The following is a 20003-nucleotide window of genomic DNA, read 5'->3' as shown; positions in this document are numbered from 1 at the left end:
AAAATCAGAGTTTGTTTTATTTTGTCTTTTGACGCTGAACATTTCATCCCGTAGTTGAGCAAATCTCTCTTCTGTCTGGGTAATATGATATTCTAAATTAGTTTCTAAACGACTGACAGATTCTTGTAGACCTTTGAGTAAAGCAATGGTTTCCGAGATGGGATGTTGGAAACCTATGGCATCGACTTCGTTTGTACTTGTTGTTAGCGAATTTTCTACGCGGCATTCTGTATCAGTATGCATTCTTAACTTAACTTCACTGTCGCAGTCAATTAAAGTGACTGTTTCTTCTTCAGACTGAATAACAAGGTTCGATGGGTGCAGCAACTCCTTTAACGATAAATTAATATCTTGCACCGTTACGCCCCTTTCAGCTAAATTATTTTCGATAGAAGAGACTATTTCCGGCAGATGATCTTCGTGAAACCACTCGACTTTTTTTCCGTTGACATGACATGAACAGGCCGTATGATACATATTTAAGGTATAATGTCCCTTACCATTGTTGACCTTAAATTTAGTCTCGACAATCCGCTGTTTTTTATCATGAACTTGCGTCTTCAAGGTCTGGCCTTGCAGTTCTCCCGAGCTGTAAAATTGTTCAGCGGCAGCCTTAAACACTTCGTATGTTCCTGTGTTGAACCGGAACATAGTTCCTCCTCCAGTGTTTTCAACAGTAGCAGTGTCTCTATCACATGCGCTGTACGTTTTCTTCAGCGCTTTCTGTTCAATTAACTGGTACTGTTACTCCATAAGTGCGACGCCGGTTTCCGAAACACTTTCATGTGTTAAATCCATGTTTCACGGAATATCGCGAAAATACTTATATCAATACACTAGAAATTTAAACGTGCATCTTAATTTTTACATTTTTCATTCTGTTTCAACACTGTAACGTTATATATGATTTTAATCTATTATATTCCAGACGTTGTCCAAAGTTGTTTACTTACGCCGGACGTGACGTCATTCAATATGTTATATATATAAATGTGGTCAACTGTCAAATGGGGTATTTATCAAACTATTTGATGCAAAAATATGCTCACAACTCCTATATGGAGCAGAAGAATGGGGTCTCGGAAAATTTGATGATATCGAAAGGGTTCATATTTATGCATATAAAAGGTTTATGTGTGCTAAGTTACATACAACAAATGACACTGTTTTAGGGGATTGTGGTAGATACCAAATGTATATAGAATCTTATAAACGTTGTGTTAAATATTTGCTTTAAATACTAAAGATGCCTGATCATAGATTTGTTAAGAAATGCTATATTATGATGTGTAATGATGACTTACATGGTAGAAATAACTGGGTAACAAAATTACGTGTATGTCTACAATCACGGTTTAAGTTACATTTGGGACAACCAAAACGTTTGTTCAGAAATATTTTTTATTAAGTCGTTTTCAAATAGATTATATGAGATGTTTAAACAGGATTGGCATAGTAAAGTTAGTTATAGTAGAAAATTATGCTCACATTTCGGGTTCAAGTCATCATTTGGATACGAAAAATATTAAGATGTTTTAAATATCAGAAGATTTAGATTTATATATGTATCTTTTAGAACTAATTCTCGCGATTTAGAAATTGAAAAGGGTCGTTAAACTGATATCCCAAGGGAACGAAGATTATGCAAAGTATGCCACTTTGAATGTATTGAAAACGAATACCACTTTCTACTTGTTTGTGATTTCTACGAGGATCTGCGATCCCAATATATACCACAGAAATATTATGTTAATCCTAGCATTAACAAGTTTAGAATACTCATGGCATCATCAAATGTTAATATAGTTAAAAGTGTCTCTACGTACTTGTACCATGCGTTTAATAAAAGAAAAGTTCGACTTGAAGAATGAATTTCTAAAAATTAATACCTATATAAAAAACAATATCACCGTATAGTTGTTTCAATGTGTTTCATTGTACTGTTGCACAAGATTGTAAATTTATACTGTATGTCTGTATATTGTAATGGGCCGTTGGCCTTATAGCAAATAAACTTTGGCATTGTCATTGTCATTGTCATTAGGAAATACATTGTCTTCAAAGAATCTACAGTCAAACTTGTATATAAGCATTTTTACAGTGTACTGCAATAGCTGTATTGGTAGGGTATTTTTCGTATGCATTTCGTTTTATTTTTCATAAGCCCAACTTCGTCGAGATTCACCAATGAATACAGATTATATGAAATATATAGAAGGTCGTACATCACCCCAAAAAGACCGTGTTTTTCCCTATACAATAATTATAGGGTCGCACTAGGGCCGGAGTTTACACTAATACCAGATATGTTTACGATCTGAACACCTCAACGAAATTTCACAATGAATAAAGGAAGAATTCAATATAGACAGGGCCGTATATGTTACCACAAAAAGGCCGTGTTTTCCTTGTACAGATATTATAGGATCTTACTTGGGCCGCATTTTACACTATTACCAAAATCATTTTACATTCGGAACACCTCGACCATCTCCGCCATAAAACGACGGCCGAGGTGCTCCGATTGATTACTGTAAAAGGTTGCGTTGCACGAAATTTGTGCTCATACCATCTGTGTCGAGAATCGTGTGATTCGATAGAAAAAATGTAGTAAGATACATGTGTATTGCAAATATTAACACCATAATAATTTAACTTTCAGTCTGTTTCCCGTCACCTGCCTTAAACACTATAGGTAGGATGGCAAACAGACCCATTTCCTTTTGTGGCAGAGCTACAAATCTTTTCTACTGTCAAAAATATCAATTATGGTGAAACCTTGCATAAATGTTAAGTGGAACGATGTACAATCCTCGAATTTATATCAGTGTGCTGGCAAAGGGATACTTTTTTAATGGTTTGTAACCAGTTCTCTTCATTGTAATAGCAGGGTTGCAGACCGTTTAATACTTAGAACTTTTAGCCACGACTGAAAGCAGAAATGACCTATTTTTACTTTTAAAAATCTATTATTCGAGGGCTCTACACTAATTAAAAAAAAAAACGTAATTTGTAACCAGCTTTTCTCGGTATGTGTGTGCGCGTAGGAGCTGGTGCTGCAGGGGCCGTGGTCGCGGCCCAATGTTCTGGCTTGTTACGGCAATGGTTCCGCGAATATTTGATACCGATGTTTTTAAAGTAGTTTTTTTAATAAAGCTACGCGCATATAAATTAAAACAAGTCTTACACGACATTCAGAATATTGAGGTCACCATGTCGTGCTTACACCATCTAGCTTTTTGGCGTGTGAATGGCGTGAAAACAGTCGTCGATTATTTTAGAGATTAACTTCTGAATGATGGCTTAGATTATTTGACACAATGTGCATATCTATATATTAAATGTGTTTGATTTATTTTGACTAGTTATAACATTTTGTGTTTGCTACATAGATAACATGTGTCCATAACATGTTTATTACTGTTTTATTATATTAACGATTGTTTCTAAGTGAATAAATGTTTCTAAACGATATTTTTACGGAACATGTTTAAAATAAAAAATAAAAATAAAACCTGAACTCACTGAAAATCGAGTCTTTCAATGCTTAAAATAGAAGAAAAAATATCGACGGGAGGGGACATCCCTTCCGGGTGTGTCCCGAGCTAACCCTTTCCGCAGAATGTCAATTTGCTTCTTACGCGCTTGATGAGCTCGTTTCCAAAGATACCCTGGTTGTAATCGTCCTTAGTGTTATTTTTTTTCTATTTTGCTCCATGATCAAAAGAAGTACACATGCATTAATATGTTCCCCCCCCCACACACACCCGGACCCGACAGTTAATAGTTGTGTTAATTTCCATCATGGGCAGCCATTCATGTATCTCGGTATGAGTTCATCAAAGAAATTCAATGGCAATCCACCAGTGTAATGCAGTGTTAAGACTTTTTACTACTTCGAAATATTCATGTTTTTTTCTGTTTTGGGCGAGAAGGCTCTGGTTTGTTACAAATGGTTGGAACTTAGAAAGGGTGTATAAATGGATTCGGGAAATGCTTTTATGTGTGTCAACTGTTGTTGCTATATATTGGAAATATGACCCAACTATACTTTTTTGCCTTTGTGGTGCATAAAACATGCCTAATTTGGCGACGGATATCAATCCAGCGAATTTGTACGGTACTTCAGAACCGCGAAAAAAGTGTTATCGATGCGTTTATAGGTCAAGCTGGTATAATTGTTCTTGCTGTTTCTTTTCTACAACATTACAACCTCTGGATATGGTATCACTTATCAGGAGGAAAAACAGATAATAACTGCCCTTACAATTTCAATGGCTATTTCAGCGTGTGATAACGACTGCGTTGAAAAAACTGAATCACCCAGTGTGTTACATGGGGATGTAATAATTAATGTAATGTGAACAACGCATCATCTTGTGCGAACAAAACTGGTATCATTTAGATTTTTAAGGATGTCACGCCGATTTCTGTTTGCATATAAATCAGGGATAATGTCAGAAAAAAACAAAAGTAACGTTTTCATAAATATTTTATATTTATTGGTCCGATTGTAATACTGTAATAGTTGAGTGTCAACGAACAGCAACTTCAGATGGATGGATATATTTATATAGCTGATCACTTCAAGTAAGGTGTTCAATAAGAATATATAAATAGTAATCAGCATAATGCAGACACATGGATACAAATACTGGTCAAAAGAACCTCGGATAAATAACATGCTCCGGATCTGTGAAATAAGTACATAACTATTATCAATAGCCGGATAATTAGTAGATAATTATTAGCTCCAAAAAACAGAACTCACACTACTGTTTATTTGATGATTTCATTTACACAACAGACACTAATAAAGTTATTAAACTCTTAAACTCTCAATTTGATTGTCAGACTTCTCTGATTTTATAAATCAAGAGATGTTTGTCAAACATTATGCCCCCTGAAGGCCATGTTTTCAGGATTATTTGGACAATTGAATGAAATAAGCATGGAACAAAATGATAACTGATTTGTCATTGATATTGACAATTTTAAGATTGTGACCATTTAAAGTGTGAGGATAGTAGGTACATTTTTTAATCATGTTCAGATGATACTGATATTTGCAGATAAAAATAAGTAAATATGACAAAATTTTAGTGATGAATATGAGTTATGACCAAAACCTTTGACCTCAAAATCCATAGGAGTAATCAACTGGTCGCCCAAAACCTAATTGTCAAGTTATGACACAAACAAGCTTTGTGCGTTCAAGGTCTCTGTGACCCTGACCTTTGACCCGATGACCCCTAAAATCAAATTGGGTCATCAACATGTCAGGACCAACCCCAAAGTCAAGTTTGAGGGTCATGGGTGCAGGCATTGTTAAGTTATTACTGGAACAATATTTTCGCATTTAAGGTCACTGTGACCTTGACCTTTGATCCGATTACTCCTTATATTGACAGAGGATATCTACTGGTCAGTCCCAGCCTTCAGGTCAAGTTCGATGATCATAGGACCAGGCATTGTTGAGATATCACTGGGAGGAGCTTTGATAACTGTTTTGCGTTAAAGGTCACTGTGACCTTGACCCTCGGTCTGATGACTCTTAAAATCATTAGGGATAGCTAGTGGTAAGGCCTAACCTTCATGTTAAGTTTGATGACCATATCTCCAGGAATTGTCGGGATTGCCTTCAATGTCACTGTGACCTTAACCTTTGACCCGGTGACCAGGCCCAACCTCCAAGTCAAGGTTGAGGGCCATGGGTGCAGGCATTGTCGAGTTATCACTCAGACAACCTTTTATCATTCAAGGTCACTGTGACCTCGACCTTTGACCCAATGACCCCTTAAATCAACAGGGGTCATCTACTGGTCAGGCCCAACCTTAATGTCAAGTTTGATGACCATATGTCCAGGAATTGTTGAGTTATCACTTGGACAAGCTTTGGTCTACCGACGGACCGAACGACCGACCTACCAACATGTGCAAAGCAATATACCCCTCTTCTTCGAAGGGGGGGGGGGGGCATAATAAGTTATTATGTTCAATGTTAAAATGAAGATATGGCTTGTTAGTTAATATTAATAACTAACAAGCCATATCTTCATTTTAAACCTTGGTCTTGCCAAGGTCAACAAGAGCGCCATGAAGAGAAAAACAGCGCTCGCCTGTTTTCTCTCAGTCGAAAATTAGGCATAACTCAATACAAACTAAAGCCAAAGTTATGTCCCTTGCTGTACAAAAACAATTTGTCCCTGGCAACATGTTAACCAAGTTTCATTTAAATATATTTGAAAATAGATTTAGTTTCTGTTCTAGGTAAAATTCTGCATGATGCCCACTGCAAAGGCATATCACAATACAAAGAATATTTTTTTCTGAAAAATGATTTTCTTTAACAAAAATTAATGCATATCAAATCTCAAATATAAACAAAGCTTCATTCATTCGCGCTGGATACTATTTAAAATAAAACATAGCTTAATGTTTTGATAGCGTTCAGAAGATAGTTAATACATTTTTGTTTGACAGATTCATACATGATGATAATGACCTCCAATTGAGGACAATTCTAGCACAATCACCTCCAACTGAGGACAAGTTATTACCATATTTAAATTCAATTTTTAATTGTGGAACAACAAACAAAATAGAACAATTTCCAAAGAACTTGTCAATCACTGATGGTATTCAGTTTTAAAGCTAAAGTCAAAATGAAATTTAGTCTATTCTGGTATTTACAGTGTCTATTTGTTGGCTTTTTGAGGAGCCTTTTGCGAGACAAGTTGCTTTGTTCTAATGTTCTCTTACACCATTGTCCGTGATCGCCTGGCAAGAATTGGATACATCGTTATAAGTTCAAGACATTCTAACCAATTTTTGGTGGAGTTTTAAGCTTAAAGCATATTTTAATCTCCAAGGTGTTCTGACTGTAGCAGTTCTTTTTTCCTAAAACACAAAAATACAAACTATTTTGTAGAAAGAAAAACACACACTATAATTTCATCTATTTTGAGCACTTAATTATGAACGTGTATTCTTGACAGTCCTCTAAAGGACAAATAACCATGCAAAATATAATCCTATATTAAACCATGTTTCATCAATTTAAGTAGCCTAGGAAAGAAATTGCAATAGGGAGAATCTTGGAGGACTTGAAAGTGCTTGAGTGGCCATAAGAATAAAGCTGTTATAATTAAGTGCAACACTATAATAGTGTTATTCCAAGAAGACCAACAGCAATCAATCAGGAATTTAAGAATATTTTTTTCTAATATTTCTACATTTGGACAAAAAATGAAGTCAAACTTAAAGCTAAATAAGCATCAAGAGGTAGCGGAGTACAGGATTATTAATCATCATCATTTGTCTCATTCTTTGGCTTAAATTTACAGAGAATATTTAGCATTATCTTATTTTTCCTAATATATTGGCAATGAATAACACTAGATTTAAAAGTGGCCATTAGGACACATGGAAATTACAACACATTAAGCAAGAAAAACCCAAGCTTTTTTATACCAAAAGGTCTTTTCTTTGGAATTCTGTAGTCTTCATTGCTATCAGAGCTGTCGTCGGAAATGGCAGTCGGTTCATCTGCAGCATTGCTGCTTGAAATGGATTCACAAACAGAAAACCATCATGACTATCTTCAACATGATGATTATCTTCATCATCATCATCATCATCATCATCATCATCATCATCATCATCATCATCATCATCATCATCATCATCATCATCTACATCACTAGGTTGTTCTGCCTCTGCTTGTCAATAAATAAAGATGACATGTATTCAAAATGATGTGTTTTCACTGATAACCTTACCATTAATTAATTTCTGAATTTGTACAATAAAATGGGCACGGTAAGCAAACTCATCTTTTCTGTCACGCTGACCTGAGCAAAATGTCTTTATACAGTGCTATATAATTTACATTGTAGTACATGTTAAACACGTTTGACTTCAGGATTTTATTTGATCGGTAGAAATTCAGTAAAAGGCCTTTCTGTTATATACAATTTATATTTATTTTAACTTCCTACACTGATCGGTAACATGACACACATTCATTAAGTTAAACACTAAAGACTAAGTTTTACTAAGATGACAAGTATGGTGGTTATAAATAAATAATTGTACACAAAGGAAGGCAAAACAGAAGCCTGGTCATAACAGCGCACTTACACCTTTACAGAAATAAAACTTTTGAAATCAAATTTGCTTTAGGAATGGTAATTTCTAATTGTTACAAAATTTTAATATGATTTTTACATGGTTTGTGCCATTTCCAGTAAATACGTCTGCTTGTGTTGACCTGTGTAGACAAAACATATTATATAAGCAAATAGGTATACTATGTTTCTTAAGGCTAACAATTAATGCTATATTTAATAATGAAACAGGTGTCTCTTGACTTATTACTTATTTGAATGAAATTAACAAAACCTCTTACTGAGGACATTTCTAGAAATATCACCTCCAATGGTGGCCAGTTGCTTTTATTAGAAGATATACATGTTTTGAGATCTCAGTATTTTAAAGAACACCCACTGACGAACAATATTAAAAAAAAATTGCACTTTCTAGTTAAAAAAAACAACATATTTTAAGGCTGATCATGGAACAAAAATGAATTGCAATTTTACTCCAATATCAGGCACCAATTCATCTCATATTATAAGGAAGATAAGTGTACCTATTTCAGTCCCTGGTTGATCAATAGGGAATCCACATCGTCAGCATCCATATCATCAGCATCCATATCATCAGCATCCATATCATCAGAATCCATATCATCAGCATCCATATCATCAGCATCCATATCATCAGCATCCACATCATCAGCATCCACATCATCAACATCCATATCATCCATATCATCAGCATCCATATCATCAGCATCCACATCATCAACATCCATATCATCAGCATCCATATCATCAGCATCCACATCATCAACATCCATATCATCAGCATCCATATCATCAGCATCAACATCATTAGCATCCACACCATCAGCATCTATATCATCAAAATCCATATCATCAGCATCCATATCATCAGCATCCACATCATCAGCATCCACATCATCAACATCCATATCATCCATATCATCAGCATCCATATCATCAGCATCCACATCATCAACATCCATAGCATCAGCATCCATATCATCAGCATCAACATCATCAGCATCCACAATATCAGCATCCACATCATCAACATCCATATCATCAGCATCCATATCATCAGAATCCATATCATCAGCATCCATATCATCAGCATCCATATCATCAGCATCCATATAATCAGCATCCACATCATCAACATCAACATCATCAGCATCCATATCATCAGCATCCATATCATCAGCATCCATATCATCAGCATCAACATCATCAGCATCCATATCATCAGCATCCACATCATCAGCATCCATATCATCAGTTACATAAGCATCAATATCATCAGCATCAACATAATCAGCATAATATGTCTAGCATTGCACACTTTCTTCGAGGCTATAGTTTAGACAAAAGTGGGGGCATGTTCACTTCCATGACATCATTACGAGTGGCTGCAATGTCGAAGTTTGTTGAAAGGATAAACATGGTGGACATCCTTACCAAAACACACATAATGTAAATGGACAACTTGAACTCAACTTGTGTCAACAAAGATCGGACCTAGCAACACCTTAATTTAACTAAATCTGGCATTTATACCTGCAATACATGGACGGTGTTTATCGCAATGACACAATTGAACAAGTCCTAATTTTGATTTCTGTTTTAATATTATCCTTTTCATATGACTGCAATAAACAAACATTTGGATCATTAGATTTTAAATTCTGATTTTGAATATTTTTTAATTTTAACTGTTCCAAATTGAGACGACCTATCATTTTGTGATATCATATTTCGTTTGTCGATTTAAGTTTTAATTTTGATCATATCAAATTTGTTCAACATTTTGTTTATTCCGATTTGATATTCAATTATCAATATTCGAAGCAGCTGGGACAACCAAACTTTTTTTTTTATCAAATTTCATCACTTGTTTTTTATTGTCCAACTCAAATTTGTTTCGATGACCAAACATTTTGGAGCTTTTTTTTAATTTTGACCGTTCGTTATTTGTTTGAACGACCTAATATTTTGTGCTTTCATATCTTGATTTTCAGTATTTTTGAATTTTGACCATATTAAATTTCTTGGACGGCCAACCATTTTCTCAGTTCACAATTTGATTCTAGTTCATATTTTTCCATTCTAAAACAACTGAACATTTTGTGATTTCATATTTTGATATTCAATGTGTTTGCCAATTGACCGTTTCAAGTTTGTTCGGTCAACCGAACATTTGCTATCAATTCATGTTTTGATTTTGTCCATTTCAAATTCGTTTGGACGACTGAATATTTGATACATTAAAAACTGACTGTTTTTTTTATTTGAACTAATTCAAATTTGTCAGAACGACCGAACATTTTGTGATTTCATATTTTGATTTTCAATAGTTTTGAATATTGACCAATTTGTTTGGTCGCCCGAACATTCTCTAAAAAATCATGTTTAGATTTTAGTTTAAATTCTGTCCATTTCAAATTTGTAAGAACGACCAAATATTTTGTGATTTCATATTGTTGATAATCAACGGGTATGGTTTTGTTCTGACAACCAAACATTTTTGGTTTCATATTTTGATTTTAAATAGTTTTAAAATCTGACTATTTCCAATTTAATTGTCAGGTCGACCGAACATTTTTTATCAAGTACTGTTTTGATTTTAGTTTAGATTTTATCCATTTCTAATTTGTTAGGATATGACCAATGTTGGATGACCGAACATTTTGTGTGATTTCATATTCTGAATTTCAATAGTTTTATAATCTGATGTATTTTTTACCAAATTTGTTTGGTCGATTTAACTTTTTTTATTTATTCGCATTTTGTTTTAAAAATTAAAACCATTTTTTGTTTGTTCGGACGGCCCAACATTTGTTACAACTAAATACTGAATATGAATGTATTTTGATTTTAATTTTTTCAAATTAGTCAGGATAACCAAACATTTCTTGAATTCATAATTCTGATATTCAATGGATATGAATAATGTTCGGACGACTAAACATTTTGTGATTTCATATTTTGAATTTAATAAGTTCTAAAACTGATTTATTTCAAAATTGTTAGGTCGACAGAACATCAATTACTGATTCGATTTTTATATAATTTAATATTTTAAAATTACTAGTGAATGAATTTGATCAATGTTCGAACGACCGAACATTTTGTGTTTTTTTTTTATTTTGAATTTAGTAGTTCTGAAATCTAATGTGTTTCAAATTTGTTAGGTCGACAGAGCATTGCAATCAATTATTGTTTTGATTTTAGTAATAATTTTGTCCTTTTCTTTTTTTCGGACGACCAAACATTTGGTACATTTAAATACTGACTTTGACTATTTCAAATTTGTTAGGACGACGAAACATTTTCTGAATTAATATTTTAATATTACTAGTAAATGGAATTGACCAATGTTCGGACAATCGAACATTTTGTGGTTTGAATTTTAGTAGATATTTTCTGAAATAAGATGTATTTTAAATATATTAGGTCGACCGAACATTTTATATGAATTCCTATTTTAGTCATACTTTTTTTCATTTCTTATTTATTCGTACGACTGAACATTTGGTACTTTTAGGTATTAATTGTGAATGTTTCTTTAATTTTAAGTTTTTTAGATTTGTTAGGAAGACCGAACATTTTCTAAATTAATATTTTAATATCAAATGGATAAGAAGTTTGTTAGGTCGACCGAATACTTTTTAATTTCAAACTGTTTTTAATGGAAAATTGTATGAAATTATCTTTCAATAAAAAATGCTTGAAAAGGACATGAAATATACAGAAAAGTTGTCTGTGAATTGGGAAATGGACGAGCTTACTTATATTTATCAGTAGTCTTACAGTCAATTATTTTAAACATTTTCTGTAAATCAATCTTGCCTTTGCTTTTGCTTTTTAAAAATCTTTGAGAAAACTCACATTGACATTTGTTATTTTATTTACAGTGTGCAGCATCACGTTGTCGGGGAATGGTACGTCTGGAGGTTTCACAGTTCAAGAAAACGCATCCCTGCAGCTGACGTGTACCACGTCTACCGATGTACAGTATGTAGTCTTTAATAGAAGACTAATGGGATTAACTCCTCAGACAATCATCTCAGTAGGGTACGGTTCATCAGGTTGTGAATCATCATCAGATCCTCAACCGCCGTATTACCTCAGCTGTAACTGTGTCAGTAGGAGCCAGTTCGTCTGTGTCATCCGGACCGTCACCAGAGACATGAACGGACATGTGTGGTTTTGTCTACCTCCAGTGGGCGATTCAAATGTGGTTACTGGGGATAAAACAATCGTCGTGTCAAGTATGTAATATCTACGTATGAAGTGTAATGCCGACTTAACAAATATGTATAATAGGCTTTACACATATGTATATAGTCGTTATAAGTGCATTTTATCGTGGGAACAAATCTGTATGTATATGTCATCGTCGTATCGGTATGTATTATAGTCGTTAAAAGTTTGAATAATCTGCGTATCAACTATGTATTATCGTTATAACAAGAATGTTGTATAGTGGTAACAGGTATATAAAGCCATTTTAATATTATATCTTGGTCGTAACAAGAATGTATTATCGACGTAACAGTATGTATTAAGTCTGTATTATAATTGTAACGGGTATGTTTTATCGTCGTTACACGTACGTGTTGTAGTCGGTACCAGTATTTGTTGTCTTCGTTCCTCGTATCTATTATCGTCGTCAAATTTATAGTTTAAGGTCAAAACAAGTATTATCGTCGTAAAAGGTATGTATGATATTTGTACCGCGTATGTATTATTGTCCTGACAAGTATTTTGATCGTCGTTACAAGAAGATTTAATTGTCGAACCAGAATGTATAATCGTCGAACTTTTGGTGTATTATCGTCGTACAAAATTTATAGCCTTAAAATAAGTTTTAGTATGTGTTATAATTGTTATGGGTATTAATCATATAGAACGTACGTATTTTCGTCGAAACAAGTATGTATTATACCCATCACTATTGTCGAAACCCTGATGTATGTATGTAATATATCAGTTACAAGTGCATATAATGTCAAGTATGTAGCAAGCCGGAGCAAGTATGTGGAATAGACGTAATAAGTGTGCTTTATCGCCATCACAAGTATGAGTTAATGTCGTACCTAGGGTCTATTATCATCATAAAAGTATGTTCTAAAGACGTAAAGATTATAATTGATTATTTCAACACGTATCAATTATCGTAACAAATATGTTTTATAGTCCTAACAATTGCGTATTACCGTCGTAACATTTGTATATCATCATCGTTAAATTGTATCGTAGTCGTAACAAATATAAATTATATTCTAAGCGAATATGTATTTTAGACGTTACAAGTACGTGCTACTTTTGTAAAAAGAATGTATTAACGTCGTTACAATTATGCGTTATCGTCAAAGCAATTGTGTAATATCTTCGTATCAACAAGTAACAAGTACGTATTAGGCTTTTACAATTATTTTCTACATTTTATAGAAGTATGTTTCATCGCCGTAACAATTTTGTATAATTGTCATATTAATATATACTATAGGCGTAACACATATGTTTTATAGTCGTAACAAGTACTTATTAAAGTCTTACATTTACACCTCGACGTTCGTTCCTTAAATGAACTGTCTTTCGTCAATTGCGATTATCATCCAATGAACGCAACATCTTCGGAAATTACGGTTCGCAAATCATCGCATAACAATATACAGTGAAATTGTTTATCTTGTTATTGATGGTATTGTGTCATCAAGTCCCGTAAAGATAAATCAACATTTTAGAAAGTTTAAATCAATGAAATGTTAAATGTATTGTTGCCGCAAGTGTTTGAAATTTACGTTTAAAAGTGATTTCAAGTGGTTGACCTTGTCCCGCGTTATTGCGACGTCATTTGATAACTTGTTTCCGGTTACGGTCGTCGTTCTATTAATAGAATGGGTGAGAAAGGATAACTTTTAGGTGGTCTTAAATAAAATAAAGGATTTTTTTAACAATTCTTGAATGACATGATGGCATATTGGTGAAAATATAAGTAATGAATTGCGGCATTGATGTCATTATCGGGAATGTGAGCGTACTGGTCAAAGTCAAACACTTTACCACCCCAACAACGTTCATACCCCGATAAAGACACCAATCCAACAATTCATTCCTTAAAACAAACAAGTGTGCATAATTATCTTAAAACTATGTTTTATAGTCGTTTAAAACATGTTTGTATTATATTCATAACAAATATGTATTATATTGGTAACACGTGTGTATTATCATCGTTACAAGTGTGTATTATATTCGTAACACATGTGCATTATCATCGTTTCAAGTATGTACAATATTCGTAACAAGTGTGTATTATCGTCGTTACAAGTATGTACTATATTCATAACACGTGTGTATTATCATCGTTACAAGTGTGTATTATCGTCGTAACACATGTGTATTATCATCGTTACAAGTATGTATTATATTCGTAACACGTGTGTATTATCGTCGTTACAAGTGTGTATTATATTCGTAACAAGTGTGTATTATCATCGTTACAAGTGTGTATTATTATCGTTACAAGTGTGTATTATCGTCGTTACAAGTGTGTATTTTATCCGTAACAAGTGTGTATTATCATCGTTACAAGTGTGTATTATATTCGTAACAAGTGTGTATTATCATCGTTACAAGTATGTATTATATTCGTTACAAGTGTGTATTATCATCGTTAAAAAGTGTGTATTATCGTCGTTCTAATGTTCTCTTACACCATTTTCCGTGATCGCCTGGCAAGAATTGGATACATCGTTATAAGTTCAAGACATTCTAACCTATTTTTGGTGGAGTTTTAAGCTTAAAGCATATTTTAATCTCCAAGGTGTTCTGACTGTAGCAGTACTTTTTTCCTAAAACACAAAAATACAAACTATTTTGTAGAAAGAAAAACACACACTATAATTTCATCTATTTTGAGCACTTAATTATGATAGTGTATTCTTGACAGTCCTCTAAAGGACAAATAACCATGCAAAATATAATCCTATATTAAACCATGTTTCATCAATTTAAGTAGCCTAGGAAAGAAATTGCAATAGGGAGAATCTTGGAGGACTTGAAAGTGCTTGAGTGGCCATAAGAATAAAGCTGTTATAATTAAGTGCAACACTATAATAGTGTTATTCCAAGAAGACCAACAGCAATCAATCAGGAATTCAAGAATACTTTTTTTCTAATATTTCTACATTTGGACAAAAAAAAATGAAGTCAAACTTAAAGCTAAATAAGCATCAAGAGGTAGCGGAGTACAGGATTATTAATCATCATCATTTGTCTCATTCTTTGGCTTAAATTTACAGAGAATATTTAGCATTATCTTATTTTTCCTAATATATTGGCAATGAATAACACTAGATTTAAAAGTGGCCATTAGCACACATGGAAATTACAACACATTAAGCAAGAAAAACCCAAGCTTTTTTTATACCAAAAGGTCTTTTCTTTGGAATTCTCTAGTCTTCATTGCTATCAGAGCTGTCGTCGGAAATGGCAGTCGGTTCATCTGCAGCATTGCTGCTTGAAATGGATTCACAAACAGAAAACCATCATGACTATCTTCAACATGATGATTATCATCATCATCATCATCATCATCATCATCATCATCATCATCATCATCATCATCATCATCATCATCATCATCATCATCATCATCATCATCATCATCATCAACATCACTAGGTTGTTCTGCCTCTGCTTGTCAATAAAGAAAGATGACATGTATTCAAAATGATGTGTTTTCACTGATAACCTTACCATTAATTAATTTCTGAATTTGTACAATAAAATGGGCACGGTAAGCAAACTCATCTTTTCTGTCACGCTGACCTGAGCAAAATGTCTTTATACAGTGCTATATAATTTACATTGTAGTACATGTTAAACACGTTTGACTTCAGGATTTTATTTGATCGGTAGAAATTCAGTAAAAGGCCTTTCTGTTATATACAATAATTTATTTTAACTTCCTACACTGATCAGTAACATGACACACATTCATTAAGTTAAACACGAAAGACTAAGTTTTACTAAGATGACAAGTATGGTGGTTATAAATAAATAATTGTACACAAAGGAAGGCAAAACAGAAGCCTGGTCATCGCACTTTAAGCGCACTTACGCCTTTACAGAAATAAAGCTTTTGAAATCAAATTTGCTTTAGGAATGGTAATTTCTAATTGTTACAAAATTTTAATATGATTTTTACATGGTTTGTGCCATTTCCAGTAAATACGTCTGCTTGTGTTGACCTGTGTAGACAAAACATATTATATAAGCAAATAGGTATACTATGTTTCTTAAGGCTAACAATTTATGCTATATTTAATAATGAAACAGGTGTCTCTTGACTTATTACTTATTTGAATGAAATTAACAAAACCTCTTACTGAGGACATTTCTAGAAATATCACCTCCAATGGTGGCCAATTGCTTTTATTAGAAGATATACATGTTTTGAGATCTCAGTATTTTAAAGAACACCCACTGACGAACAATATTAAAAAAATGCACTTTCTAGTTAAAAAAAAACATATTTTAAGGCTGATCATGAAACAAAAATGAATTGCAATTTTACTCAAATATCAGGCACCAATTCATCTCATAAGATAAGTCTACCTATTTCAGTCCCTGGTTGATCAAAAGGGAATCCACATCGTCAGCCTCCATATCATCAGCATCCATATCATCAGCATCCATATCATCAGCATCCATATCATCAGCATCCATATCATCAGCATCCACATCATCAGCATCTACATCATCAACATCCATATCATCCATATCATCAGCATCCATATCATCAGCATCCACATCATCAACATCCATATCATCAGCATCCATATCATCAGCATCCACATCATCAACATCCATATCATCAGCATCCATATCATCAGCATCAACATCATTATCATCCACACCATCAGCATCTATATCATCAACATCCATCTCATCAGCATCCATATCATCAGCATCCACATCATCAGCATCCATATCATCAACATCCATATCATCCATATCATCAGCATCCATATCATCAGCATCCACATCATCAACATCCATAGCATCAGCATCCATATCATCAGCATCAACATCATCAGCATCCACACCATCAGCATCCACATCATCAACATCCATATCATCAGCATCCATATCATCAGAATCCATATCATCAGCATCCATATCATCAGCATCCATATCATCAGCATCCATATAATCAGCATCCACATCATCAACATCCACATCATCAGCATCCATATCATCAGCATCCATATCATCAGCATCCACATCATCATTAAAATCATCGTTAAAAAGTGTGTATTATCGTCGTTAGAAGTGTGTATCATATTCGTGACACGTGTGTATTATCATCGTAACAAGTGTGTATTATATTCGTAACACGGGTATTATCATCGTTACAAGTGTGTATTATATTCGTAACAAGTGTGTATTTTCATCGTTACAAGTGTGTATTATATTCGTAAAACATGTGTATTATCGTCGTTACAAGTATGTACTATATTTGTAACAAGTGTGTATTATCATCGTTACAAGTATGTACAATATTCCTAACAAGTGTGTATTATCGTCTTTACAAGTGTGTATTATATTCGTGACAAGTGTGTATTATCGTCGTTAAAAGTATGTACAATATTCGTAACATGTGTGTATTATCATCGTTACAAGTGTGTATTATATTCGTAACAAGTGTGTATTATCGTCATTACAAGTATGTATTATATTCGTGACAAGTGTGTATTATCGTCGTTACAAGTGTGTATTATATTCGTAACAAGTGTGTATTATCGTCGTTAAAAGTATGTACAATATTCGTAACATGTGTGTATTATCATCGTTACAAGTGTGTATTATATTCGTAACAAGTGTGTATTATCGTCATTACAAGTATGTATTATATTCGTAACTCGTGTATATTATTGTCGTTACAAGTGTGTATTATATTCGTAGCAAGTGTGTATTATCGTCGTTACAAGTATGTACAATATTCGTAACACGTGTGTATTATCGTTGTTACAAGTGTGTATTATATTCGTAACAAGTGTGTATTATCGTCGTTACAAGTGTGTATTATATTCATAACACGTGTGTATTATCATCGTTACAAGTATGTATTATATTCGTAACAAGTGTGTATTATCGTCGTTACAAGCATGTATTATATTCGTAACAAGTGTGTATTATCATCGTTACAAGTGTGTATTATATTCGTAACAAGTGTGTATTATCGTCGTTACAAGTATGTACAATATTCGTAACACGTGTGTATTATCGTCGCAAAAAGTACGCATTATCGTCGCAACCAGTATGCATTATCGTCGTTTAAAGTAGGCATTATCGTCGTTACAAGTATGTATTATCGTCGTTACAAGTATGCATTAACCTAACAAGTGTGTAATATCGTCGCAACAAGTTTGCATTATCGTCGTAACAAGTATGTATTATCGTCGCAACAAGTATGCATTATCGTCGCAACAAGTATGCATTATCGTCGCAACAAGTGTGTATTATCGTCGGAACAAGTATGCATTTTTGTCGTAACAAGTGTGTATTATTGTCGCAATAGGTATGCATTATCGTCGTTACAAGTATGCATTATCGTCGTTACAAGTATGCATTATCGTCGTTACATGTATGTATTATCGTCGTTACATGAATGTATTATCGTCGTTACATGTATGCATTATCGTCGTAACAAGTATGCATTATCGTCGCTAGAAGTATGCATTATCGTCGTAACAAGTGTCTATTATCGTCGCAATTAGAATGCATTATCGTCGTAACAAGTGTGTATTATCGTCGCAATAAGTATGCATTATCCTCGTAGCAAGTGTGTATTATCGTCGTAACACGTGTGTATTATCGTCGTTACAAGTATGTCATATATTCGTAACAAGTATGTATTATCGTCGTTACAAGTATGTACAATATTCGTAACACGTGTGTATTATCATCGTTAAAAGTATGTACTATATTCGTAACAAGTGTGTATTATCGTCGCAATCAGTATGCATTATCGTCGTAACAAGTGTGTATTATCGTCGCAACAAGTATGCATTATACCCGTAACAAGTGTGTATGATCGTCGTAACACGTGTGTATTATCGTCGGTTCAAGTATGTACTATATTCGTAACAAGTATCTATTATCGTCGTTACAAGTCTGTATTATCGTCGCAATCAATATGCATTATCGTCGTAACAAGTGTGTATTTTCGTCGTTACAAGTATGTACAATATTCGTAACACGTATGTATTATCATTGTTAAAAGTATGTACTATATTCGTAACAAGTATGTATTATCGTCGTTACAAGTATGTACTATATTCGGAACAAGTGTGTGTTATCGTCGTTACAAGTATGTATTATTCGTTACAAGTATGTATTATCGTCGTTACAAGTATGTACTATATTCGTAACAAGTATGCATTATCGTCGTTTAAAGTATGCATTATCGTCGCAATCAGTATGCATTATCGTCGTAACAAGTGTGTATTATCGTTGCAACAAGTATGCATTATCGTCCTAACCAGTATGCATTATCCACGTAGCAAGTGTGTATTATCGTCTTTACAAGTATGTACTATATTCGTAACAAGTATGTTTTATCGTCGTTACAAGTATGTACTATATTCGTAACAAGTATGCATTATCGTCTTTAAAAGTATGCATTATCGTCGTAACAAGTTTGTATTATCGTTGCAACAAGTATGCATTATCGTCGTAACAAGTGTGTATTATTGTCGTAACAAGTGTTAAGTATCGTCGCAACAAGTATGCATTATCGTCGTAACAAGTATGCATTATCGTCGTAACAAATGTATATTTTCGTCGTTACAAGTATGCATT

At 33.6% G+C, this 20003-nt stretch overlaps 1 protein-coding gene across 2 annotated transcripts in view; it reads left to right on the top strand.

The window, feature by feature from the left end:
• The window catches only part of LOC128236296 (hemicentin-1-like), an 81122-nt gene that overhangs the window by 12932 nt on the left and 48187 nt on the right, over positions 1 to 20003 (top strand). For both annotated transcript variants that reach the window (XM_052951183.1, XM_052951182.1), the window contains exon 2: positions 12041 to 12397. In XM_052951183.1, the coding sequence (XP_052807143.1) occupies positions 12041 to 12397 (357 nt within the window). The remainder of the gene's footprint in view (positions 1 to 12040; positions 12398 to 20003) is intronic.

The sequence above is a fragment of the Mya arenaria genome, chromosome 5 (genome assembly GCF_026914265.1).
Source record: "Mya arenaria isolate MELC-2E11 chromosome 5, ASM2691426v1".
NCBI classification, from domain to species: Eukaryota; Metazoa; Mollusca; class Bivalvia; order Myida; family Myidae; genus Mya; species Mya arenaria.
The sequence above is the reverse complement of the archived record's forward strand: the minus strand, read 5'-3'. Positions and strand labels throughout refer to the sequence as shown.